Below are 21,934 nucleotides of genomic sequence, written 5' to 3'. Positions count from 1 at the left end.
AGTAGGGGGTGCCACCCCCTTAAAGTTGGATACAACCAGCGATTTGATCCTTTCTTGTATCGAATTCAGCCCAGAGCTGTTGTTAAATTGCCCTTAAGGTCCAGCAGATCTGCACTAGGTCAGAGTTGACATCAATGCTGATCCCACACATGTTCAACTGGGGAAAGATCAGAGGACGTGTCTGGTAATGGGACGATCTAAACATGATGCCAGCAGTCCATGTGTCATGTGTGAAAGGACCTTTTCTTGTTCAAAGACTGTACCAAGTTGCTGTTTGGGAAAGCGTAAAGCATTCAAACTCAGTATGTCACTGATGTAACACTGTGCCATCAGGGTTCCCTTAATTATGACCAGAGGTGACCTGAAGTCACACCCTATGGCTCATCATACTGTGACGTCAGGAGTAACGCCACCGTCCCTCACCACAACACAGATAAGATTTGTCCTCTCTCTGCTGATCATGATACTCCAGTCTTCATCACTCCATTCCTCCTGATCATGGCACTACTTCAAAGACAGCCAGCTTCTTGCAAATTAAATTATTTACATACCCATCACTGTTCTAAATCTGTACCAAGTAACATCCAAATTGATCTATTCCTTCTGGATGCTTAACTTTATTTGTAAGTGAGTGTCGTTCATTTCCAGTGTTTAATAGAATCTTGGCAGGCGTGATTAATCCAACTCTTCTATCAGATAATGTCTGTTGTATGAAGGTCTTTTGAATGTCACTGTTACTGATATATAGAGGATTTTTCAGACCGAAGTGTACTCCAATACATCATGTGACGACACATGATGTAATGTGGTTGCTAGAACAGACTCCTTGAATAAATGTTGAAAATCTTCACATTTCAATAGCTATCTGGTCTCACCCGATAAATTAATTTTTATATTTTTGAAATATTACATGTCATTTCTCTTGGAGTGCTCCTAAACAGCTAATATGGAAATTTGACTTGCTTTTTCGCATAGTTTGGATGTAAGTATAACCCTATAGTGTGAGCTCATGAACACTTGTGTTCCTGGATTTTACCAGTTAATTCATGTTGTTGAAGCTGTGGACCATGTCTTGTGAAGCTTTTTATATACAGATACCATGCAAATGTAAGTGAAATTCTATCCAGTTTTAATTTGCTGGTGGAGTTTGTTGTGGAGAATACAGAACATAATCAAATTTGTCTCTTATTTTTTCTTTTTACTGTAATGCAGCTTGGAACCATCACCTGAGAAGAAATATTTAGTTATCTTATTGAAAGCTGTTGATAAAAATGAATTTTTGCTCAACAGAATGTAGGGCAAGTTCAATGACTTTCCCCTAAGCAATAATTGTGTTTTTTTATCCGAGCACACTTGTCAGCAAATACGTTGTCAGACCATGTAGACATCAGTTCCATCAATATTCCCCATTGGTGTGATTGATTGACATTTCTGTGTTAGTGGGTTATGCTTAACACAGTGGTTTCAGACAGGACGTCATGCAGTTACAGAGTTGACATCCTGAGAAGTTAATATGATTTTTTCTTGTGAATCGTTCACATCCTTTTTTAGTTCTTATGTAGTTTCTGTGCAGTTTGTGAAATCAGCATTGCTCTGTATCTGGCATAGGGAAGCCTCGACAGATATTTGTTTAAGGAGTAAAACAGCAACAACTGTTCAAACAAAACATTAAAATACTTACAGAAAGGACTGAGAGGTGCTGCTCAATACCTAAAAACATACTGGAAGGTCTTGCTTCTTGAAGGGAAAATGTAAAGCATTGTTGAGTCATTCTAGTTTTTTCACAAGATCATGTGAAGCATTTGCACAGTCCTAGTCCTAGATGTTCTTCCTGTGTCTGGAAAAACAGAAAGATTTTACTAATTAAAAGATTTGTCTTGAATCTGGTCCTTCCCCCCCACCCTCCATTTGTTGGCACACTGTTGTTTATATGGAATTTACATTTTCACTTAAAGCTATACTTATAATGTGGACCTTTGCTTAGATTTGTTCTTCAGTCTATTTAACTTGTCATCCTAATATTCTGAAAAACATGTTGCTCTTAATGGAAAGCCATTGGAAAAGATACAAGGATTACTGAATTGAACATGTAAAAGACTGCTTGGCAGAAGGATGAATGAAACAGAGCAGGAAACTACTGTGGAGGTGTCTTTCATCCCACTTGCAAATCTTTGCCAGGCTCTATTGTCTCTTCATGGACAAGCTTCCATGAATGAAAATGAAGAAAATACAGAAAAATAATAGTGTTGCTGCCAAGTAATGTGGCTTCATAGTGACTCTAGAAGCTCATTGAATTGCAAATAGTTTCTCTGAAGGTTTGAAAGTCAAACCAGCTTCCAGTGGGCACTGACACGACTGAACCCAAGTGGCACTGACCCAGAAGAAGCACATGATACGTGATATTTCAACAAGTGGGCTTGTATTTCAGACAACTTTCTTACATATTGGCATAGAATGATTCGTCATACACTAAGTTTTATAATGTGAAATTGAACAGGATTATGATTAGATTTAAATTAGACATGTTGAACTGGAATGAAGTGAACTGACCTGGACATTATAGCACTTTGAGATTTATTTTTATGACCATACTTTATATAGATTTACCAAGTTTAATTGAATAAATGTTACTCATTCAGAAAAGAAATGATTGATTACTGTTCCTTTTTGGACCATGACTGATAAAAATTAGGGCCTAGATTTATAATCATTTCTGTTTTACTTTTTTTTAAAGTCTAAATGTTTTCAATTTGGAAAGGTTTTGGATCTATGCAAATAAAACATTTTCAACTAGCATTTTATTAGTTTTTAAACCAGTTTATTAGAAAAATATTATTGATTCTAACACTGAATGTATTTTGTAAGTGTGCCATTTATGAACAGAGCTTTCTCTTTTAAATCTGATTATTATAGGCTGTCATCCTTTTAATTTTAGAATAATAGTGAATTGCCAGTTTGTTTGAATGTTTCTGAAAAAGAAAAGCTTTTTGTATTTTTCCACGAAAGTGCATTTGTCAGTGTGTGTTACAAAGAATGAAAGATAGCCACAGGCAGAAAATATTACCAGTTTATTAGAGCTCTCACTGAAGAAGATAAAGTAGAAGCTTTTTATCAGCCTTCTGTTCAACAGGCAATAAAATACACATCAGATTCAGCTGATTATTGGTAAATTATCCTGAAAAAACCTCCAAGGCATTATCTTAGGTATTACGCAGGACAGACAAGTGCTCTCATTCACACACAGACACGCTCACAAACACAACCTCAATGCTCTTCCCACTCGTGTACATTGGCTGCTCGAGCTGTCTTTGTATCCCATCACCATAACAACTCCCTCAAAGTACATTAGAGGAGAAAAAAAAAGGAAAAACCAAAGTGAATTTCTCTCACTCAGTTTGATTCAGAGTTGGTGAGCGTAGCACTCGGCAGATCCTCACAGTGTGTCAGCGTGATGTGTGTGAACAAGGAGCAGGCTTGTACAGGCAAGCGGGCTGCAGACGACTTGGTGTGAAGAGAAAGGGGGTTGTCATGTGAAATTCGGAAGGTGTTGGAGAGTGTGACTTTTTAGAATCTGGACCAGGCAATTTGTTATGCCACACATGGTGAGTGTCCAAAAGGCTACTGCATTCTGTTCTCATTTCTGCAGGTGCATGTTTGCAAGATAATTGTGGTACATTGCATTGCATTAAGTTGTGCATAATGTAATTTGTGTATGTGCATCTGGAGGGTTTTGCACATGTGAATGTTATGTAATAACTGAGGCTAGGGAACCTTGAAAGAATAAAAAAACAATGAAGGTTGCTGTGATCTTAGATTACGTGGAATACTGCAAACATTGTGCAATTACATCCACAAGATGTATTCTCACAATAAGCTAAAAAACTCATATTTTATTTAAACATTTTACACTTTTATCATAAAAATATATTATAATAAGATTCATTCAGCATTTATTGTGTGCACTGTACCTAAATACAAATTCTTTTAATTCTGGTTTTTATTCTTGCCTTTATATGATCCAAAATGTACAGTTGCCCTGATTCTTTTAAAATTATTTTATTCTGTTATGAAGTGCTATTGCTTATGCATTGCTCACAGTTTATTTTTACATTTTTAATCTATGAGTACACCAGCTTTAGTCTAGTTGGAGTACATTTTTAATCATAACAAAGGAAAGGTTTCAAAAAAATGAGTTACATCTGTTCAATATGTATGTTTAGTGGGTAGAATTTTCATGTAGGTCTGTTCCTGTGCTTCTATAATAAAGCTAAATATATTCTTTCTGTGATTTTATGTTTTTATATTCTGCCTAGTGACATTTGAGTTAATTTTTAGACATTTTACAATATCATGACTATTTTTATTTGAACTAAAAATGTAGGATTAGTCTCAGAATTGTGTAAAAGAAAAATTGTGTTGCTGTCCAGCCTCTTTACTTCTTGGTGTTTGGTCTCTTCTGTAATAGCTTTCATATCTTCTGGTCCATTTGCTTGGCATGACAGAACCTTCAAACGTAGAAGCAAAGAGCAACGACTGTAGCTTTCATCTCTGAACTGCATTATTAATCATCTCTATCCACATGAGTCTGACATCACCCAATTGCAGATATCTCTTCCCCCTCTTTCCCCTCTTTCCCCTCTTCCCCTTCTCCCCATTCTCTTGTCTCCCTCCATTAGGCAAACCTGAAGAAGTTTATGGAGTATGTGCAACAGAGGAACACTGAAAAGGTCTCAAGGTTCCTGGAAAAAGGCCTGGACCCTAACTTCCATGATCCAGACACAGGAGGTGAGCAAGCCTTTTTTATTGAATCTCACAGTAATACCCTACTTTAGTCAGCATATTGTCCTTTTCCAACCTTAATTTATCTTTTCTATTGTACTTTGTGCCTCTTTCTATCTTTCTTCTCCACAAATGACCATGTATGGATTTTCTGAAATAAGCCTTCTGTTTGCTGGGTAAAGCTGGATTATTCTCCTTGCTAATCCCATTATGTATATTCAAATGTTTGTCCAGCCACAAAAAGAGGTTTCCCTGCTGGGTGACCTGTAGTTTAGCAGATGAGCTGTAAACCGACAGGAACAAGAGAATAGGTTGATGTAACACCAACAGGAAGCAGCCGTTCAGGCAGAATGGAGGGTGACAGTCGCCACAGCCAAGGCTGCTATCCAGATGCAGAGTCACTGAAAATATAAACCCATATTTTTACCTGGAAAGTGTTTAGCCATCAAATGTTGACAGCTGCAAATTTTTGAAGTTAATTTTCAAAGGTGAACGCACGGTAAAGCTGCCGAAAATATAATTTTTGTCACAGTGTGCTTAGTCAGCCTTTATTTTACAGAATGTCCACTTACGCTGGCAGCACAGTTGGAGGGATGTGCAGACCTCATCAAAGTGCTGAAAAATGGAGGGGCACATCTGGACTTCAGAACAAAAGATGGCATTACAGCCCTGCACAAGGCTGTGCGCAGCAAGAATCACACAGCACTTATAGTGAGTATAAAAACTAAAGAAACATACACAAGCTGACTCATCTCATTTATTTAGCTTGTTAGACCAGTTGACTTTAATCTTTTTCTTTAAAAAAAGAAAGGTAATCTTGAAGGCAGAGCTTAGTAAACTCTTGGCGCAGGTGCTGAAGCAATGCAGTATGGAGGGTGCTTAAGCAATTACTCAATATGTGAGGTTTAATGCGCTCTTTTTAAATGGATTGGGATACCCATTTAATGGCCTTGCATGTGTGAAGGGGTTTCATATGAGTCATGTAGTTGTTACCTCTTTGTGCTGAAACTGTTAAACCTGGAGTGTATTACTTCCACTCAATTTTTTCATTTTCATTATTGAAACATTCAGTGTCACTGAGTCATGTAACATATAGATAAAATCTTTGTGCTGATGGTTTACTCAGGTTATTTCCACAAAAAATGACATAAAAACGTATATATGCAAATGCTCACAACCTCATATTTAGGGGTTTGTAACTAACCTTATTGTTACCATCACTTTTTTTTGGGCTCTTTGATGTTGGTAATTAATGTTTAAAAAATAAGTGCATTTTAGAAAAGCAACTAAATGCTTTAAATCTAACATTTTGCCCTTAGACGCTGCTTGACTTGGGTGCATCACCTGATTATAAAGATAGTAGAGGGCTGACTCCTCTTTACCACAGTTCAATGGTAGGAGGAGACCCCTACTGCTGTGAACTGCTGCTACATGATCATGCACAGGTCGGCTGTGAGGATGAGAATGGCTGGCAAGAGATACACCAGGTAATGCACAGTGACACATACACAGATAACAGCTTTAATGGACTGTGTGCAGAGTAGAAATGCAGGCATGAGATTAAAAGTCAAGTTTAGTATCCTGACGTTTCTGCTCTTTGTCTGTTGTGTTATTTCAATGTGCAGCAAAATGTATGTTGAGAGTTCTCACAGAGCAAAGGCAAAGTTACATTTCAAAGCAAGTCTTGAACTTTAACCTTCCTAATTTTAGTAAAACAACAAGAATAAAAGCCACATCTGGCCATGAAATTTTCTTGCTTGAATGTCTGTTATATTTTGTTGTGTGCAGAATGTTTTTATTTGCTGAAACCTTTTTGCAGAATCTGAGCCATTACATATAGTCCATCAACATGGCATCTTACCTCAAAAAGTGTGATGTGGATGTGTTTATTTGTATTTGTCAACACACAATCACTGTGAAAGAATCAGTAAATTATGTTTGCTTTATTGATTTGTTGCTTTGTTTAGTGACTCGTGACGGTCTGCCTTTCACTTCCGTGTACACTGTTGTAACGCTGCATTGGTTGTTACTGAGAACATATAATCTCTGCCTGTCAAAACAATATATACAATTGTGTGATATTAATGAATATGGCATTACAATATATAACCAGTAGCCATACAGTACCCACATTGAAAATCCGCACCTCATATTAATATCATAATAATTCTTCCTTTGGCATAATATGTTAAAATATATAAATATTAAAATGTTCTAGCTTTGTTTTTTTCTCCTCCAATAAAAACTTCATCAAACACAAGGTTTGTATGTCTGAACTGTACTTACATGTTAAAATAAAAGTTTTCAGAGCTTTATCTGCTGGCTACTTGTCAGGGCATTCAGGCTGAAATTCAGCCAACTTTGATTAAACGACAAGCAGTTGGTGCAGGCTTACTTCAAACTTTAATGTAGTTGACCTTGATGGAAAGAGATTCTCTTCCATAACTGCCTCTATATGGTGCCAACATGCATCTTTCCTAGGCTTATTAGCCTCATATTGCATACAAAAAATTGTATAGTTTTTGATTTGTTGTAAAGAGTATCCCCCTCTGTACTTAAAAAATGCTTGTGTACAAGAAATTTGTGTCTAAGATTTTGCTAAAACTGCTGAGCAAGAATCTAACTAAAAGATTCACCATGACCATAATTAACTGCCAGGCCGCAGCAAGGTGATGGCAGTAAAATCCTTCAGATCAGTGCTTACGCTGGTGGCTAAATGCAGCAGTGCTGCCCTCCTCGTGTTGTAGGTCTATTAACAAGGTGGCACAGGATTCACTTCTTCATCAAGAAATAATCACACTACTCGTCTGACAAGCAGAAATCCCGCAAGGATCTGCTAAGAATCAGGCATTGCCCTCTTGTTCATTAGTGGTAGCTGACCACTGCTGTATATGTCACATTTTCACAAAAAATGTGTGACCTCTTAGTAGAGCTAAGAGGAAAGTAGGGGTTACAGAGTTTATTCCTTCTACTGTCACAGCAACTGAATTCAAGCCATTCACCTGCAGTTTGAGTCGTGAAACCTAACTGAATGGGTGCATATAAATACTTGTTGGACTTCTAAAAAAACAAAGCATATTATGTGCATTTTTCACACATACAGCCTCGTAGGGTGCGCTGTGTATAAACATTATGACTTTATTGTGTTTTTGTTTGTGTCAGGGCTTTTTTAGCCTGTAATTGAGTAGTTACACTTCTTATGCTGTAAATGAAGCCAGGCAGCTGTGGCAAACCCTGAATATGAGAAAGTGAGGAGGAAAAGTTAATTAGTAATACTTTTGCTTTAATAATGAAAGGCTCAAGCTCATTTTTATGTTAAAGTGCAAAAAAAGGTGTATTTGACTGCAGATGTTCCTCATATTTTTTGTAAACTACTATCAGAAACCTAATTAAATTAAACTCAAAATACAATTCAAGAAAAGCAACAAAAACATTAAAACAAGTCATCTATTAGAAAAATGCTTCATTAAAAATGTCATCTCAGTGGTAGCTGACTTTAAGGTGCCGAAAAAACAAAAACATTAAAAGATAAGTTTCTTTTCTAGATATAAATGATAAAAGAAAGATTTTATATGGTATTTTTATATATTTATATTTAAGTATAACTAAATTTATACATAGTAATTCAATAAATAACACTTACAAAAAACTAAAAAAACGTGTATGAAAGGGAGTAGGATAAAATATAAACTTTTGCAATCTTACCCCATATCTGCATACTGTAAATATATTTAAGCAGATAGTGTATTTACCCACATATAACCACATTCACGTATACAAATCTTCACATTCATGTACACTATATATAACCGAATATTTATCTCATATTTAGTCAATCATGAATAAGAAAAAAAAATGAATCAGGCAGAAAAATTATAAATAAAAGAAATTTAGGAGTTTGAAACACTGACATACTCTACATTTTAGTAAACGATACCCAATTTTTTTTAGCAAATTTTTCCCTTTTTTATTCAGTAGCATTGTCTGTTCAACCCAACCATGTAATATTATCTGCTGTATGATATAATGTTCCCTAACTATTATTTCTGGAACAATCATCACTTTGACTACTTGTGTTTATATTGTCTTTTAATTTGAATGAACAATGTTCATAGTGCACCAGATTTTATTTTTACTGAAACAGGACAATCAGGACAGTAGAGGGTTTGTTTTTACTGCTCTTTAAATGCCTGCAGTGATCTTTCAATGTCAAATTAGATCAAATAAATTCCATACAGTGTAGCAAACCAGTTCTTCAGCCTAAGACATTTTAATCATTTTTATGCCTTTCAACTCTTTGTTTTTGTGTGTTTGTGTGTGTTTTTCAGAATTAACAATCTTTTGGTATTTATTGTCTACAATAGAATACACTGCAGAAAGAAGATAACCAGACACAATTCTGGTATCATTTGTGCACTGTCTTCACTTCTTTCATGCACTCTTAGCAAGACAGAACACAGGAGGGAAAACTGCTTTCTTCTTTGCGAATGACAAAGGACAAAACCAGAAAGTATGCAGGGAATAAAGAGGGAAAGAAAGAAAATAGAGAAAAGATTTTTTAAAAATGCATTGCTTCAAGTTATGTGAAACAGAGCACAAAAAGGGCTAACTCCTACCAGAATAACTTCACACATTTACATTTAGCCTCAGGTGATACAAACAAGACTTTCCTTTCCTTTTAGAGACTTAAAGAACATGGACAGGAAAGATTTTAAATAGGATGTAGCAAAAAAAAAAAAAATTAACTTGGTCAACAACACATTGTACCTCTGGGGGCTGACAAGTCACAACAGATCAAAGGTGGAGAGTTGGCTTGGAAAAATAATGCGAAAGCTTGGGCTAATTATTCAGTTTCTTCAGCTCTTTGAGGTTTTAATCCTTTAGCATGTGAAACAGGATATCTGCTGAAACATGTGGACTTTTGAATTCAGGGATATTTGAGCTAATTAGTAACAATTGTTACTTCATCTGTAATGTGTGGCAATGACAAAAAAGGTACGTCCCAGTAACATCTTGATAACTGCAAGAAAATGATTTCTTCTGCTGGTTTTAGCAAATCCTGAGGGACAAGAGTCCATCTTCAGCCCAACTCTCCACTGTAGGAAACCTTTGATTATTGTGATTTCGCCAAGTTGTTTATACTTAATGCATTGTCATTGTAAGATCAGATGTCGTATTATTAACATTGTTTTCCCTAAATGTTTTCATGCATCCTCCTAACCTTTAATATTTCAGTGGTACAGAAAGAATAAATGTATTTATATGTCCTTAAAGGCATGTCGTTATGGCCACGTGCAGCATTTAGAACACCTGCTGTTTTATGGAGTGAACACGAGTGCCCAGAATGCATCAGGAAACACCGCCCTGCATGTGTGTGCTCTCTACAACCAGGTACTGTTTATATTATATATAAATATATTCAAAAGAATTTTAACTACACCACTTAAAATATAAAGACAGTATAATTAAAAAAGGGATTGTTTTGAATTTTGAACAAGTATGATTTTTATTGACAACACTGGTGGACGAGGTCACTGAAAACTTAAACACACTTCTGTGAAAACCATGAAGAGTGTGCTTGCATACTGTTTGGTTTGAAGCTGCTCAAAGTGAAAGATGTAGCTTGGCACTCTAGAAGATGCCTTTCTGCTGCTTCATTGGGAAATGGTGGTGCTCAGTTCATGAACATTAAATGAGCTCCTCTTTCCTCTCTCCCTAGCAAAAAAAAATTAAACATGTGCGTGCATATGTGTGTATATGCATGTGTCTGTGTGTGTGCGTGGTGGTATTTTTTTTATGTGCTGCACAGTTAATTTCAGTGGTGATGAATGAGCTGCTTTAACTCGACTAGAACACCACAGTCTCAGGAGCATGAGTTAGTGTGTGTGTGTGTGTGTGTGTGTGTGTGTGTGTGTTTGGTAAGCAGAGCATCAATAATTAATACTAACAGTTTGTAACACATCCACGTGACTCAAGTCACTGCATGTTTACCTTCTCAGTGGAGAGAAGACCTGGATTTGCACTTGTATTACTCATGTTGTAAAGACATAAATATGTTTGCAGTCACATTGTTTGGACCTGCTTCTATTTTAGATCAGCCAGTCTCTAGAATAAACTGACAATCAAAAAAATATAGTATAAAGATTTAGTTTATGATTTAGGAAGATTCAGATTCAGGCAAAAATCAATCTTCATAAACCTTCCTAAATTTCAGGTATGTTTGGGATTGGGGTTTCCTTGCAGGGAATATTTGTCAATGTTTACTTCGTAAACTGTCCTATAAAAGGATGGAAACACAAGCAGATGTTATCACAGAAAGATTGGAAGAATAGTTTGGTTTTCTACATGTTTAAGCCCTGTGTGTGATAGTCCTGGCTTATGCCTGTCCCCACTGATGAGGTTGAGTTTGCTCATCCACTGAAGACTGAACGTCACGCTAAGCTGATCGATCTGAGAATCCGTGCATCATAGCAGGGTACCAGCAGGCCTGAAGCTGGCCTGCCTTTGATGATTATCTACAATGACTGTCTGAAAAGGGCTTGTAGAATCGATCCGAAAAGTAGTTGTCCAGTGGCAAGATCAATAGATCTATATGTACAGAGAAGAAAGAGTGTCAGAAAGAAGGACAGATAAATAGATGTGCGAGCGAGTGGATGAATGACAAGATAACTTTCAGTAATCATCATTAGAATAAGATGGCTCAATGCATGTACTTTTGCTTGGATTTGTGTGGCCATTAGCATTAACTTCCTGGGCTTTTAGCTGAGGAGATGTGATCAGTTGCAGTGAATGAGGACATGACGGGTCTTTGGCTTGACAGAGACCTTTGAGAGATGGTTGAATGAATGAGAAGATAGAACTACAGGGAAAGGCCAATAAAGGTAAGTCTCATATGTGAAATGAAAGCAAAAGGGCACAGCACCAGCAGACCTTTTCACATCAGTTAAACAAGTGAAGTAATGGGACAACTTATTGAAGAGCTCTCAGAGTGAGGCAGTTCTCTATATCATGCTACAATATTTCAATGCTATTTTTAATCTGTTGTTTTGTACTTAACATGCTTTATGTTCATTAAAGGTGTCAAATCATGACTTTAATGACACAGGGAATCCTCAGCTGTGAAAACATAAACTTGAGAGATACCATCTGTCAGGTTTGTTACCTGACTGAATATTCTACTGTTGTGCATTCACATTATTTTTTTTCTGAGTCCTTTTATGAATTCATACAGGAAGTTTTGGAAAAAAGGGCAAGAAAGTGTTCTAACACAGCAATTTACCTCTGCATTTGTCTTTGCCATTTTCTGACTCTGTGGGAAAAAAAAATGTATAATGTCTCCAAATTGTAGAAATAAAATAAGTCAGTTGTTATGATACTCAAACTCTCACTTATCCAGCAGAATAGTTGTTCTGTTGAAGCAGATGGTAAAGTTTTACTTACATCTCAGATCACCAGCTGTTCCCAATCCCAACTCACATCATCTGAATTGATCAACTTTTTTCCTTTCTATGCCTTGATCTGGTTAGTCTCTCAGAGCCCGTTATAGAAAACTAAAATCTTCCAACCTTATCTTAAACTTGCCTCATCTGCAAACAGTTTTGCATTCCCAGATCCCAGCTCTTTTACTGTGAACTGTTTAAATTGTCACTTTAAAAGCTGGAAATCAATTACCAATTCTTCCCTTAGCTAGTATAGAGAAATGTGGGGCGGTTTTATGAATGTAAGCCAAGTCATTGCTAAGACTTGAAGAAGAGTTCTACTTTGCATTACTTTAGCACTATTTTTTTTACTGCCAGCTAAAATAAAAGACAGGACTGTCATTCATGCTGTACTTTAAAAGTGGCTTCCACGTTAAGAAGATAAGGGCCAGTTATTCCATTTAAGTTGCAGTGCTTCAGTTTAGTATGTCTGCTTTGTATTTCTATCCTTGTAGCATATAAACAGAGTCTTTTCAATTTGCTGGTTCCTATGTGATTTATTGACTTGTCACAAAAGATTTAATTTGAAATACATTATACTTATGTTTAGCTCCTCAAGTTGCTGTTTTGTCTGAAAGTGCTGAATATTATGCCAATTTAAATTAGTGATTTGGTTTGCACTTGGATGTTCAGGAGGCTGCATAACACATGGATGGTAATTATTATTAATAATAGTCTCTTTGTTTATAAAAAAACAATAATATATTTACATAGTATTTTTTTTATTGAGACCCAGGTCTTCAGCTCAAACGAAACTTATGGCCACCACTGACTCGCCATCTTTGTATTTTACGAGGCTGCTTCAGTGCACCCAGAGTGGGTCACATATGCTCATCTTGATGAGTAAAACCACATGGAGATTACTAACTGGACCAAATGTTCAATTAATCAGTTCATACATGTTTTCTATGCTCCCTAATCATGTCACTGAGTAATGACAAGAGTCACCAGAGTAAGCGTAGAAAAAGACCAGTTCCAGGACTCCTGTTCTCTGTGTTAAATTACATATCGACCCTCATCAGCCAGTTTATTAACCCTCCTGTGGCCTTCAACCCAAAGTTACAAGGACTTCGCTACCTCTCTCTCTCTCTCTTTAAGATCTTCAGGAGGGTTAAAATACAATTCTGTATGTCAATCTATAACTGGGCTCAAGGAAGCTCTACTTATTTACACACAAGCAACTTTTAGAAATTATTGATGCACCACAGAGATAAAAAGGGTAGTTATACACTTTTCAATTTATTGTTTTAAAGTAATTTCAGATGCAGTGTTAAAATTCTAGTTAATAAACCACATTACATGCACTAATATGTTTGATAATGTCTTTGACACTCACTTTCACAGTTTCAAGCTTTTATGGGATATAGTAGATTATCAGGCAAAACTTTACATGATTTACCGAGCTATTCGAAATAAATGTGAGCTCCAAAGTGTTGTATGGTGCAGTGTGAACATTTATGGTCTGGTCAATTTGTAAAAGACTGGCACCACTCCTGTTCTGACATTTTGGGATAAGGTACACATGAAGTGTTAAAAACTGGTCAAGCATCTTGTTGAAATCTTTGACTTTACTCAGTTTCTCAGTCGTTACTTTCAGAACGCAATTAAAGGTTTACTAGAATCTAAGAGGGAATTCTCCAACATCATTGAAAAAAGTCCTGCAAGGTTTTATAAGCCTGTGATGAAAAAAAGCACTATTGCAAAGAAACATCACGCCATAAAGTAATGAACTTAGATGTTATTGTGTAAACAAGTGTCTTACGAATGGTGACCAGTGTTCTTCATGTTATTTAAATAGTTGTTGGTGAATTTTCAGGAGTGGGGCTGTCAGAATGACTGAAATTAAACGCACCAAATACAAAGGTTCCCTAAAAAATGAACCACATGTTGATGTAATTCTTTATGACAGTGTAAATTAAATTGCAAAACGTATCAGTTTATTTACCTCTGTCTTCAAATATGTAAATGTAGACCAGTGACAGAGTTGCAGAGAGTTTAAAATCATCTTAAATGTTTTGTGATTTATGCATGTTGAGTGTTTAGAGAACTGTTATTGGTGAAGTTAAGATAAAGCTCCAGAAAACAAATTTAATAGTGTTTGATGTCATTTGCAGTAACAAATCATAACTGCATAGGTTTTGTGTAATGCTTTTTTTTAAATCTCTCCCTATTTTTGATGTAAAAGTGTTCTAGAGCAGCTGCCATACAACATTAGGGTTTCTGCGTTTGGGGTGCAATGTTTGCAGATTGATGTAAGGCATAGAATTTATTGTTTTGAGCCAATCCTGTGCTTAAAAAAAGTTGCTGTGGTAACGTTCTTATGGATTCATGTTTTTGTATGGATTCACAGTTGCAGAAGGTATATTGTTCCTTCACTACTGTTTTGTTTCCATTTTCTTGATTTAGTAACAAGTCAGCAAAATGTCAAGCAGAAGTGAACGTGTTATTTGTTATAAAACCGTATTCTCTTTTTCTCAAATTCAGAACATTTTGTTAAGCAACCAGGATTTCTCAGGAGAGATTCTTGCTGTTTTTACATCACCACCTCTGTCAGTCTTTTTAAACAGTCTTATAAAGTCGATTCTTTTAGAAGCAATAAAAAATGGTGTTTGCAAAGTTGCTCTAGGCGATAGCTGCCACATTGGAAACCCCCAAAATATTTATAATAATCCACTTGTTCTGTCACTTTTTAAAACTTTGATCAAATGACATGTTTTGTATTTCAAATAATTATGTAGTTTGAGTTTCTATTGTAGTATTCAAACTTGCTTTATATCTTTTAACCTTCCTAATTCAACTGCTAAACATACAAAGAGTTAATATAATGCCTAGATGCAAATGGTGGCAATATCCAAACACATAAATCTCTCTGTCATTCAGGATAGCTGTGCACGAGTTCTTCTTTTCCGAGGAGCAAATAAAGAGATAAAGAACTACAATAGCCAAACTGCTTTTCAGGTATGTGTTGTGTCCAATAACAGCTGCCTTTTGCATCACTATGTATTCATTGTTATCAAAGATTATGCTCAAATTAAACTAAGTTTAAACTAAGAACCATTACTATACATATAAATATAAAAGAAGCTAAAATACTCCTGCTGATCATTTATGAAGACAGGAATCGTGAAAAAATAATGACATGATGGGAAATGTTTCTTAGATCTGTTGTCTTATTATGGTCACTTAAATATTCTCTTTTTACCTTCCACTTACTTATCTCTTTCCTCCATCAGGTGGCTATTATAGCAGGAAACTTTGATCTAGCAGAAATCATTAAGGTGCACAAAGCATCAGATGTTGGTGAGTTGACAGCAGTGGTTATAAAAAGGCAGATCTCTGTGTTTGTACAACTTTGAACATTATTGTAGATTCTGATCAATTTCAGGCTGAACTTGAAAAGCTAAATGAAAGAAGGAACTTACATTTTAACTAGACGACAGAGAAAATGAATAAAGGAGATGATAAAGTGTGAAGTAGAGGGATTTAGGTAATCTTGAAACACTGATGAGTTAAGTTGTTTCTATGTAAAAAAACATAAAGGAAAACTCTGCCATCTGGTGTGGGCAGGTTGTAATACCTCCCACTGAAATAATGTTTATTCAAATAGTTCAAGGCTTTTAATAGTCAGTCCAAGTAAACCATGAATCACATGTACAAAGTGCTGTTTTTACCACCCACATTTTACTCAGTCGGCTGTCAATTTATTAATGAAATCAGTCTGAACCTAAAACATTTTATATTTTTATTCATAGCTATAATCAAAATGAAACAATGATTGCTTTTCTGTTTGTTTGTTGTTTTTTTTTTGTAATTTTCAACCATCAAACATGATACTTTGCTAAATACGAAAATACAATGAATTAATGAATAGAATCATCTCCATTATCCTAGTATAACTTGTATACAGTGAAACTGAGTGATATCTGGATAAATAAATTTACCTCTAGGTTTAAAACCGTTTTTTTGTGCCATTGTTGGCTTAAAGTTAGGGTTAGGGTTACTAACCCACATTTTATACCTGTACTTCAAGCTACCAACTAGCAAGTTTCAGACAGACTTTAGTTATCAAGAGATTCAAACAGTTTTTTTTTTTCATCAAAGCATTTTTTCAGTTCTACATATTGCCATAACATCTGTTTTTTAGCCTGTGTCTCTTTTTCCTCATAGTGCCTTTCAGGGAGACTCCCTCTTACACCAACCGCCGACGAATGACGACTGGCCCCCTGCCCTCACCACGTTCTTTGCTTCGCTCTGCGAGTGACAACAACCTGAACGGCGACCATGATCACATCCACCCTCAGCCTCAACGAGAAGCCCGCGGTCGCCAGGGTCACTCCCCTGTTCCCTCACTGCGCAGTCTCCCAGCTTTTGGGCAACAGCACAGCAGCCTAGGAGAAGTAAGAAACTTTGGAAAGATGTAAAAATGTTAGCAGAAGTAAAATATGAATGTGTTTAGAACAAACACAGTTGCATTAATGATAAGCTTTATTTTATCGTCGTTCTATCAGAGTCGTCATGGAGAGATCCCTGACAGCAGTCTCCAGAGTACTGGCAGCTCCAGATCCTCTCATTCCCGCTCACCTTCACTACATCATGTACATGAAGAGGACAAGCCGGTCCCCAGACGGTCCCACAGTCACGGCTACCCGCATGGACATGGTCCACGTGGAAGACTCAGGTCTGTAAGATTTCCCTCAGCTAAGTTTTACCTTTTTTTCTGTGCTACTCAACAAACAGCACTTTATTAAGCTGCAAAACTTCACATTTTTTATTCATTTTACACTTGCTGGTCTTTTCAGCTGTTCACTTTAAATAAATAATATCTAATTGGCCTTTAGATTATGTACCTACTATAATATTTAAACCATATTTCAAAAACCTAAAAGCCCCATCTGATGTGTGTGAATCACTTGTTAGTCACCAGGCAGCACTGCATCTTATTCCATCTGTCCCAGTCTGCATGGGGATAAACATGACAGGAAATTTGCCAGTGAGAATTCTTACTTATTATTCACTCGCATGTATAAGGTCGTTTGGACAGAAACTGAGACTTGAATTTGAAATTGTTTGTGAATGAATGGGTATTTGATTTATCGTGACACTCTGAAAAGAAGATCTGTAAAAAGGTTTGTTATATTTATATTTGGTGTGGCTGTTGTGTAACCTAGGCGCCTATCAGGGTAGAAGGGTGTGGAGCCATGATGCATGTTATTGTACAACAACAGCCCTGTTGTTGCTATATCTGCTGAGCTGTACCATTAGTCTTGCATGGAGGACAGAGATTAACATAGTTTAAATCTGCATTTGCACTGGTTAAAAATATATAAATATAAAGCCATATGCACACACCTGTGTATTTGGGTGCTTGCACATGTTGGAGGTAGACAGATGGAAAGAGGCTAATAATGATGACCTTTGGGACTAATTGAAGTCTGCCAATCTGTGAGTGTCTGTGGATGTGAGTTTATAAGGGAGAGATTAAAGAGTCTGTGGATACAGTCTGAAGTTAAAGCTATGATTAATCTTACTGAACAGCCTGGTTTGTTTAAAACAGACTGTCAGTTGACGCTCCAACAAAGTCTTGTCCCTTGTACATTAGTCACATTGCACAGTAAACCAGCACTCTGATCATGTCTTAAAGCAAAAAATTCAACTGGTTTATGGACAGTTGATTTGTTAAACGGTTTTATTATCACCATGTCGGCACAACATCGCCTGCATACAGCACACAATTAATACATGTATGAATTGCCTTAACGACAGCTCCAGCACCCTCTACCAGACTCTTCTGTCACTTGACACCATCCATCAGACTCTCTGTTGCACACAAAAACTACCAAAGAACATGTTTTATTGACTTAAATAGTAAATTGCCCACATGATATAAATATATTGTGCTTAAATTTGTTAATTTATTTGTTCTTGTTACTTGTATCTGAAAATATTACTTAAAAAATACAGTTCAGTAAATGCAAAAAAGAATGCAAGAATTTTATTATTATAATAATTTCTTTCAGAATTCAGCAGTTCTGTTGTCTGAATGTAAAATATCTGGGTTGGGTCAACAATCAACAGTATAAGAGCTGACTGGACTTATTTGCTAATGTCTAAACTAATTTTAAATAATTTGTTGAATAAACCATTGCATTTTTTCCAGGTTTAATTATAACAGTCTAGTTCTCTCAATTTGATTTTTTTTTATTTGTCAAATAAGATTGAGATGTAATTCAAAGTACTTATTTTACTAATTTAGAAAATGACTATATTTAAGCGAAATTAAACCTTTTTTTCATGGAAAATTAATTTGATAAACAAATGAAAGGAGTCAGATTCTGCTCAGGTAAGACATCTGGCCACGGAAGGCTATACTCTTAGTGTATAAATGCACGTGCAGTGTAGATTACGTAAAACACTAACATGTTTATATGTGCATTGCAGCCTCAGAGCAGTCAATACACTTTTTTCAAAAACCCATAGACTGTGTTGAAAGACCATTCTTTCTATTAAACATTGTGTCACAAAATAGCAAAAATAGTTGTGCTGTTGTTTGCTATCTCTTTGTCACCTTTGTCTAGTACCACACTGGCATTGGCAACATTCAGTGACAGAGAGGGACATCTTTTGTTTCTTTTTTATGTTCATTCGGTGCACAAAATAGTCTTCTCCTCTTGTTCTAACATGTGTTTCATCCCAGCATTATGTATTAAAGAAAGGAGGATGTACGTGAAGTCCAAAATCAGCAGCCAGTCTCAATGGCCACCTGCATACAAGTGAAACTGATCCTTTCCATTTTTTTCTGTAATATTTTACTTTCATTTTTTTCTCGCTGACCTTCTGTTTATGCCAATGGTAACCCTAGAGGCATTTGAGATGCCAGGGGAGTGTGAAATTACCTTGGCTAGCCAACAGGCCAACCAACAACAGACTCCAGCAAGTTCCTGTGGATCTCCCCATCACTTCCTTCTCCTCTGATGTGCAGCTTGGCCTTTCTTCAACACAAAATTTAGACTGAAACAATAAAGAGGATGAAGATATGTTAAATGAACAGACTAAAGTAAACTTAGACAAAACAGGATTGCAAACAATCAAAGCTTTTTAAAACAAATTAGGGTCTAGAAGTGTGGCTATAAAAAATGTCCAGTTGAGCCAGTTGACAAAAAAAGAGAACTAACGTCAGTTGTTATAAAGATAACATGGCAACTTTTTACAGGGCAAAAAAAATTTGCCTATCGTAAGATTCTGATTGACCTCTTAGAGTAATATGTTGTCAACACAGAGCAATACCTAAGCATACTGGAGTGTCTTTTCTCATAATAATAAACTGATAATGAGGAAATTGTTTAAGAAATATTTTCTCTTTTCATTGCCCTTTGCCAAAAGGCGAAGGCAGATGGTAATGTTCTTGTGTGTATATGTAGTAATGTTTCCTTGTTACCAAAATATCTCACGAAGCACTTGAATTTCAAAATGGAACATCTGTAGAAACTCTGATCCCAGATTTTACATTGTCTTTTAGGTGGTCATGTTGCTGAGTAGAGCACACAGTTAAATGTCGGCCACTCTTCTTCAATCAGCAGAAAAGCACTGAACAGATTGTATATATTTTAAATTAGTCACAATTTGTATATAGAAGACAAAAACTGAGGTAGACAAAACTGGAAAGCTGTATGTCTTCTCTTTTAACTTTAAGTCATATTAAAACATGCAACAGGACAGGTTATTGATACAGTATTGATTAGTAACACTGATTTGACAATGCATAAATTAGTTTTTTTATCCATATCTTTTTAAAAGAAAATTATGCTGGCCTGATTATGCTCAATAATTTCAGAATAACCTATCAAACTAAGATAAAGTTGACCAATATTACATCCCTGTCCATATATTGCAATGAACATCGGTCATGACCAGAGACCTACCTGTATTTCGAGTACCTTTAAGTACACTGCCCTGCCACTTAAGTCCCAGGAAGTTTGATAGGCATGGTACCCTTGATGCCTGTCTTGCTACTCACATCCTCCAGCTCATCCTTGGGGAGTTCTATTCTGCGACAAGGTCAGAGTAGATATGTAATCCTCCAGCATGTTCAGAGTCTGCCTCAGGGTCATGTCCAGTTTTACTCATCTTAATCCATTCACTTTTTGCACAGCATAGCTATATCTTTCCCTTGAAGAGTAGATGTTGTGACACGCGTATTGTGCCACAGCTCATAGTTTAAATGAAAACCTCATTTAAAGACATCTTGACAAGTGATGTCAAGGAGGTCCAACAAGTTTTGTACATTTTTTTGGACTCACTTGTGAATAAGAGCAGAACTTTGGCTTCATATTTTCTCACAAACACCCATGAGAACTCTCTGAAAGGCTTTATAAGAAATCCTTTAACTTAATTAAGGCCATGGAGTGCTTTGCAGCTGAAGACACTTTAAATATTTTTTCAACAGTCCATTGACATTTGCCACGAAAGATTAGGAGGAGTGTAGATGTTATCTAACCCACTGTTGCCTTGCCATCAAATGCCACTGTTGTAAACTCTCTTTTGACGTCATACACCTTTGGATTTTTTTTTTTGCCATGAAAAAGTACATGAGCTACTGAGAGGTGTTTGTTCTATTCCATTTTCTTCCCAATAGCCACAAGCATTCCCACATTTGGTAGGAAAAAAACAAGAGTGCAGATTTTTCCATGTGCACTAAAGCAAGAACAGACCGATGATCATTAGGATTCGAAGTGTGATACTGATTATTACTGCACATCTCACCTTAGAGAGCAGGGCTATTTGAGGAAAAACCCATTTACCTGAGAAGGCATGGGGCAGTCATGCGTAAAAAGGCTTCACTCGAGCAGCTTAATTTGATGCCATCTTTGAAAATGGCATTGAGTGACATTTTCAGGTCTATCTTTAGCTTTATTTCATAAAATAAACCCACACACTAAGGCAGTGAGACTCATTAGGATGTTCAAAAATTTGGGGGGCCTAATTTTTTAAAAATTATGAATCAATTAAATAGCTTGAAGGGTTTCTTTTGATTTTTCAAATCTACATTTTGTCATTAGTAACTATGTTTATCTCATAACTTGAAAATACTAGTGATTTTTAACTTATTTTGTATGAATCTTTTTAAACCCTTTCTTTCAGTAAAACCAAACAAAAAATACAGTTCATAGATATAGTTTATCACTATTATATATATATTTTTTGCAAAACTTTTAACATTTAACGGTTTTATTAAAAGATGTTGATAAAAATTATTGTTTTTCCAATTGCAGCTTCAGTTATATAATATTTTAGCGACTGAGTACTCTACTAAATAACCCACTGATTAATCAAGTAATCAGCCTTTTATCCTGGAATACCCAAACTTTTGCCTGCCTTGAAGCTGCTCCTCCTGTCTCTACTATCAGAACCGTGAGGACTCTCTCTTACACGACTATCCCAGCATACCACAAAGATCAGCTAAAATGTTTATGATGAATTCATTTATTAGAAACTCTTTCCATATTATTTGTCTTTATGTATATAACAGTCATCTTGCATACCACAGTTCAGAGATGAGAAGCCATAAATGTTTGGGACAGTCTGTTGCAGGTCATTTTTTTTATTGTTCTAAGGTGATGAAGTCTCTCACAGGTACAGTACGTAGAGCTGAATGTGACAATTACGTGAACTCTTTATCT

At 36.1% G+C, this 21,934-nt stretch overlaps 1 protein-coding gene across 7 annotated transcripts in view; it reads left to right on the top strand.

Moving 5' to 3' along the window:
* Positions 1-21,934, top strand: part of shank3a (SH3 and multiple ankyrin repeat domains 3a) — a 134,296-nt gene that overhangs the window by 44,166 nt on the left and 68,196 nt on the right. For 6 of the 7 annotated variants that reach the window (XR_005233765.1, XM_025003704.2, XM_037978419.1 and 3 more), the window contains 8 exons: positions 4,677-4,785; positions 5,339-5,490; positions 6,099-6,266; positions 10,054-10,170; positions 15,138-15,215; positions 15,491-15,557; positions 16,425-16,654; positions 16,766-16,935. Coding sequence is in view for 6 of the 7 variants with exons in the window: in XM_025003704.2 (XP_024859472.1) it covers positions 4,677-4,785; positions 5,339-5,490; positions 6,099-6,266; positions 10,054-10,170; positions 15,138-15,215; positions 15,491-15,557; positions 16,425-16,654; positions 16,766-16,935 (1,091 nt within the window). In the remaining variant the exon portion in view is untranslated. Of the gene's footprint in view, positions 1-3,433; positions 3,603-4,676; positions 4,786-5,338; positions 5,491-6,098; positions 6,267-10,053; positions 10,171-15,137; positions 15,216-15,490; positions 15,558-16,424; positions 16,655-16,765; positions 16,936-21,934 lie in introns of those variants that run through there. The other variant, XM_037978422.1, reaches the window with a different exon arrangement.

The sequence above is a fragment of the Kryptolebias marmoratus genome, linkage group LG11 (genome assembly GCF_001649575.2).
Source record: "Kryptolebias marmoratus isolate JLee-2015 linkage group LG11, ASM164957v2, whole genome shotgun sequence".
NCBI lineage: Eukaryota > Metazoa > Chordata > Actinopteri > Cyprinodontiformes > Rivulidae > Kryptolebias > Kryptolebias marmoratus.
Note: the sequence above shows the minus strand (reverse complement) of the source record. Positions and strands in the feature narration are given on the sequence as shown.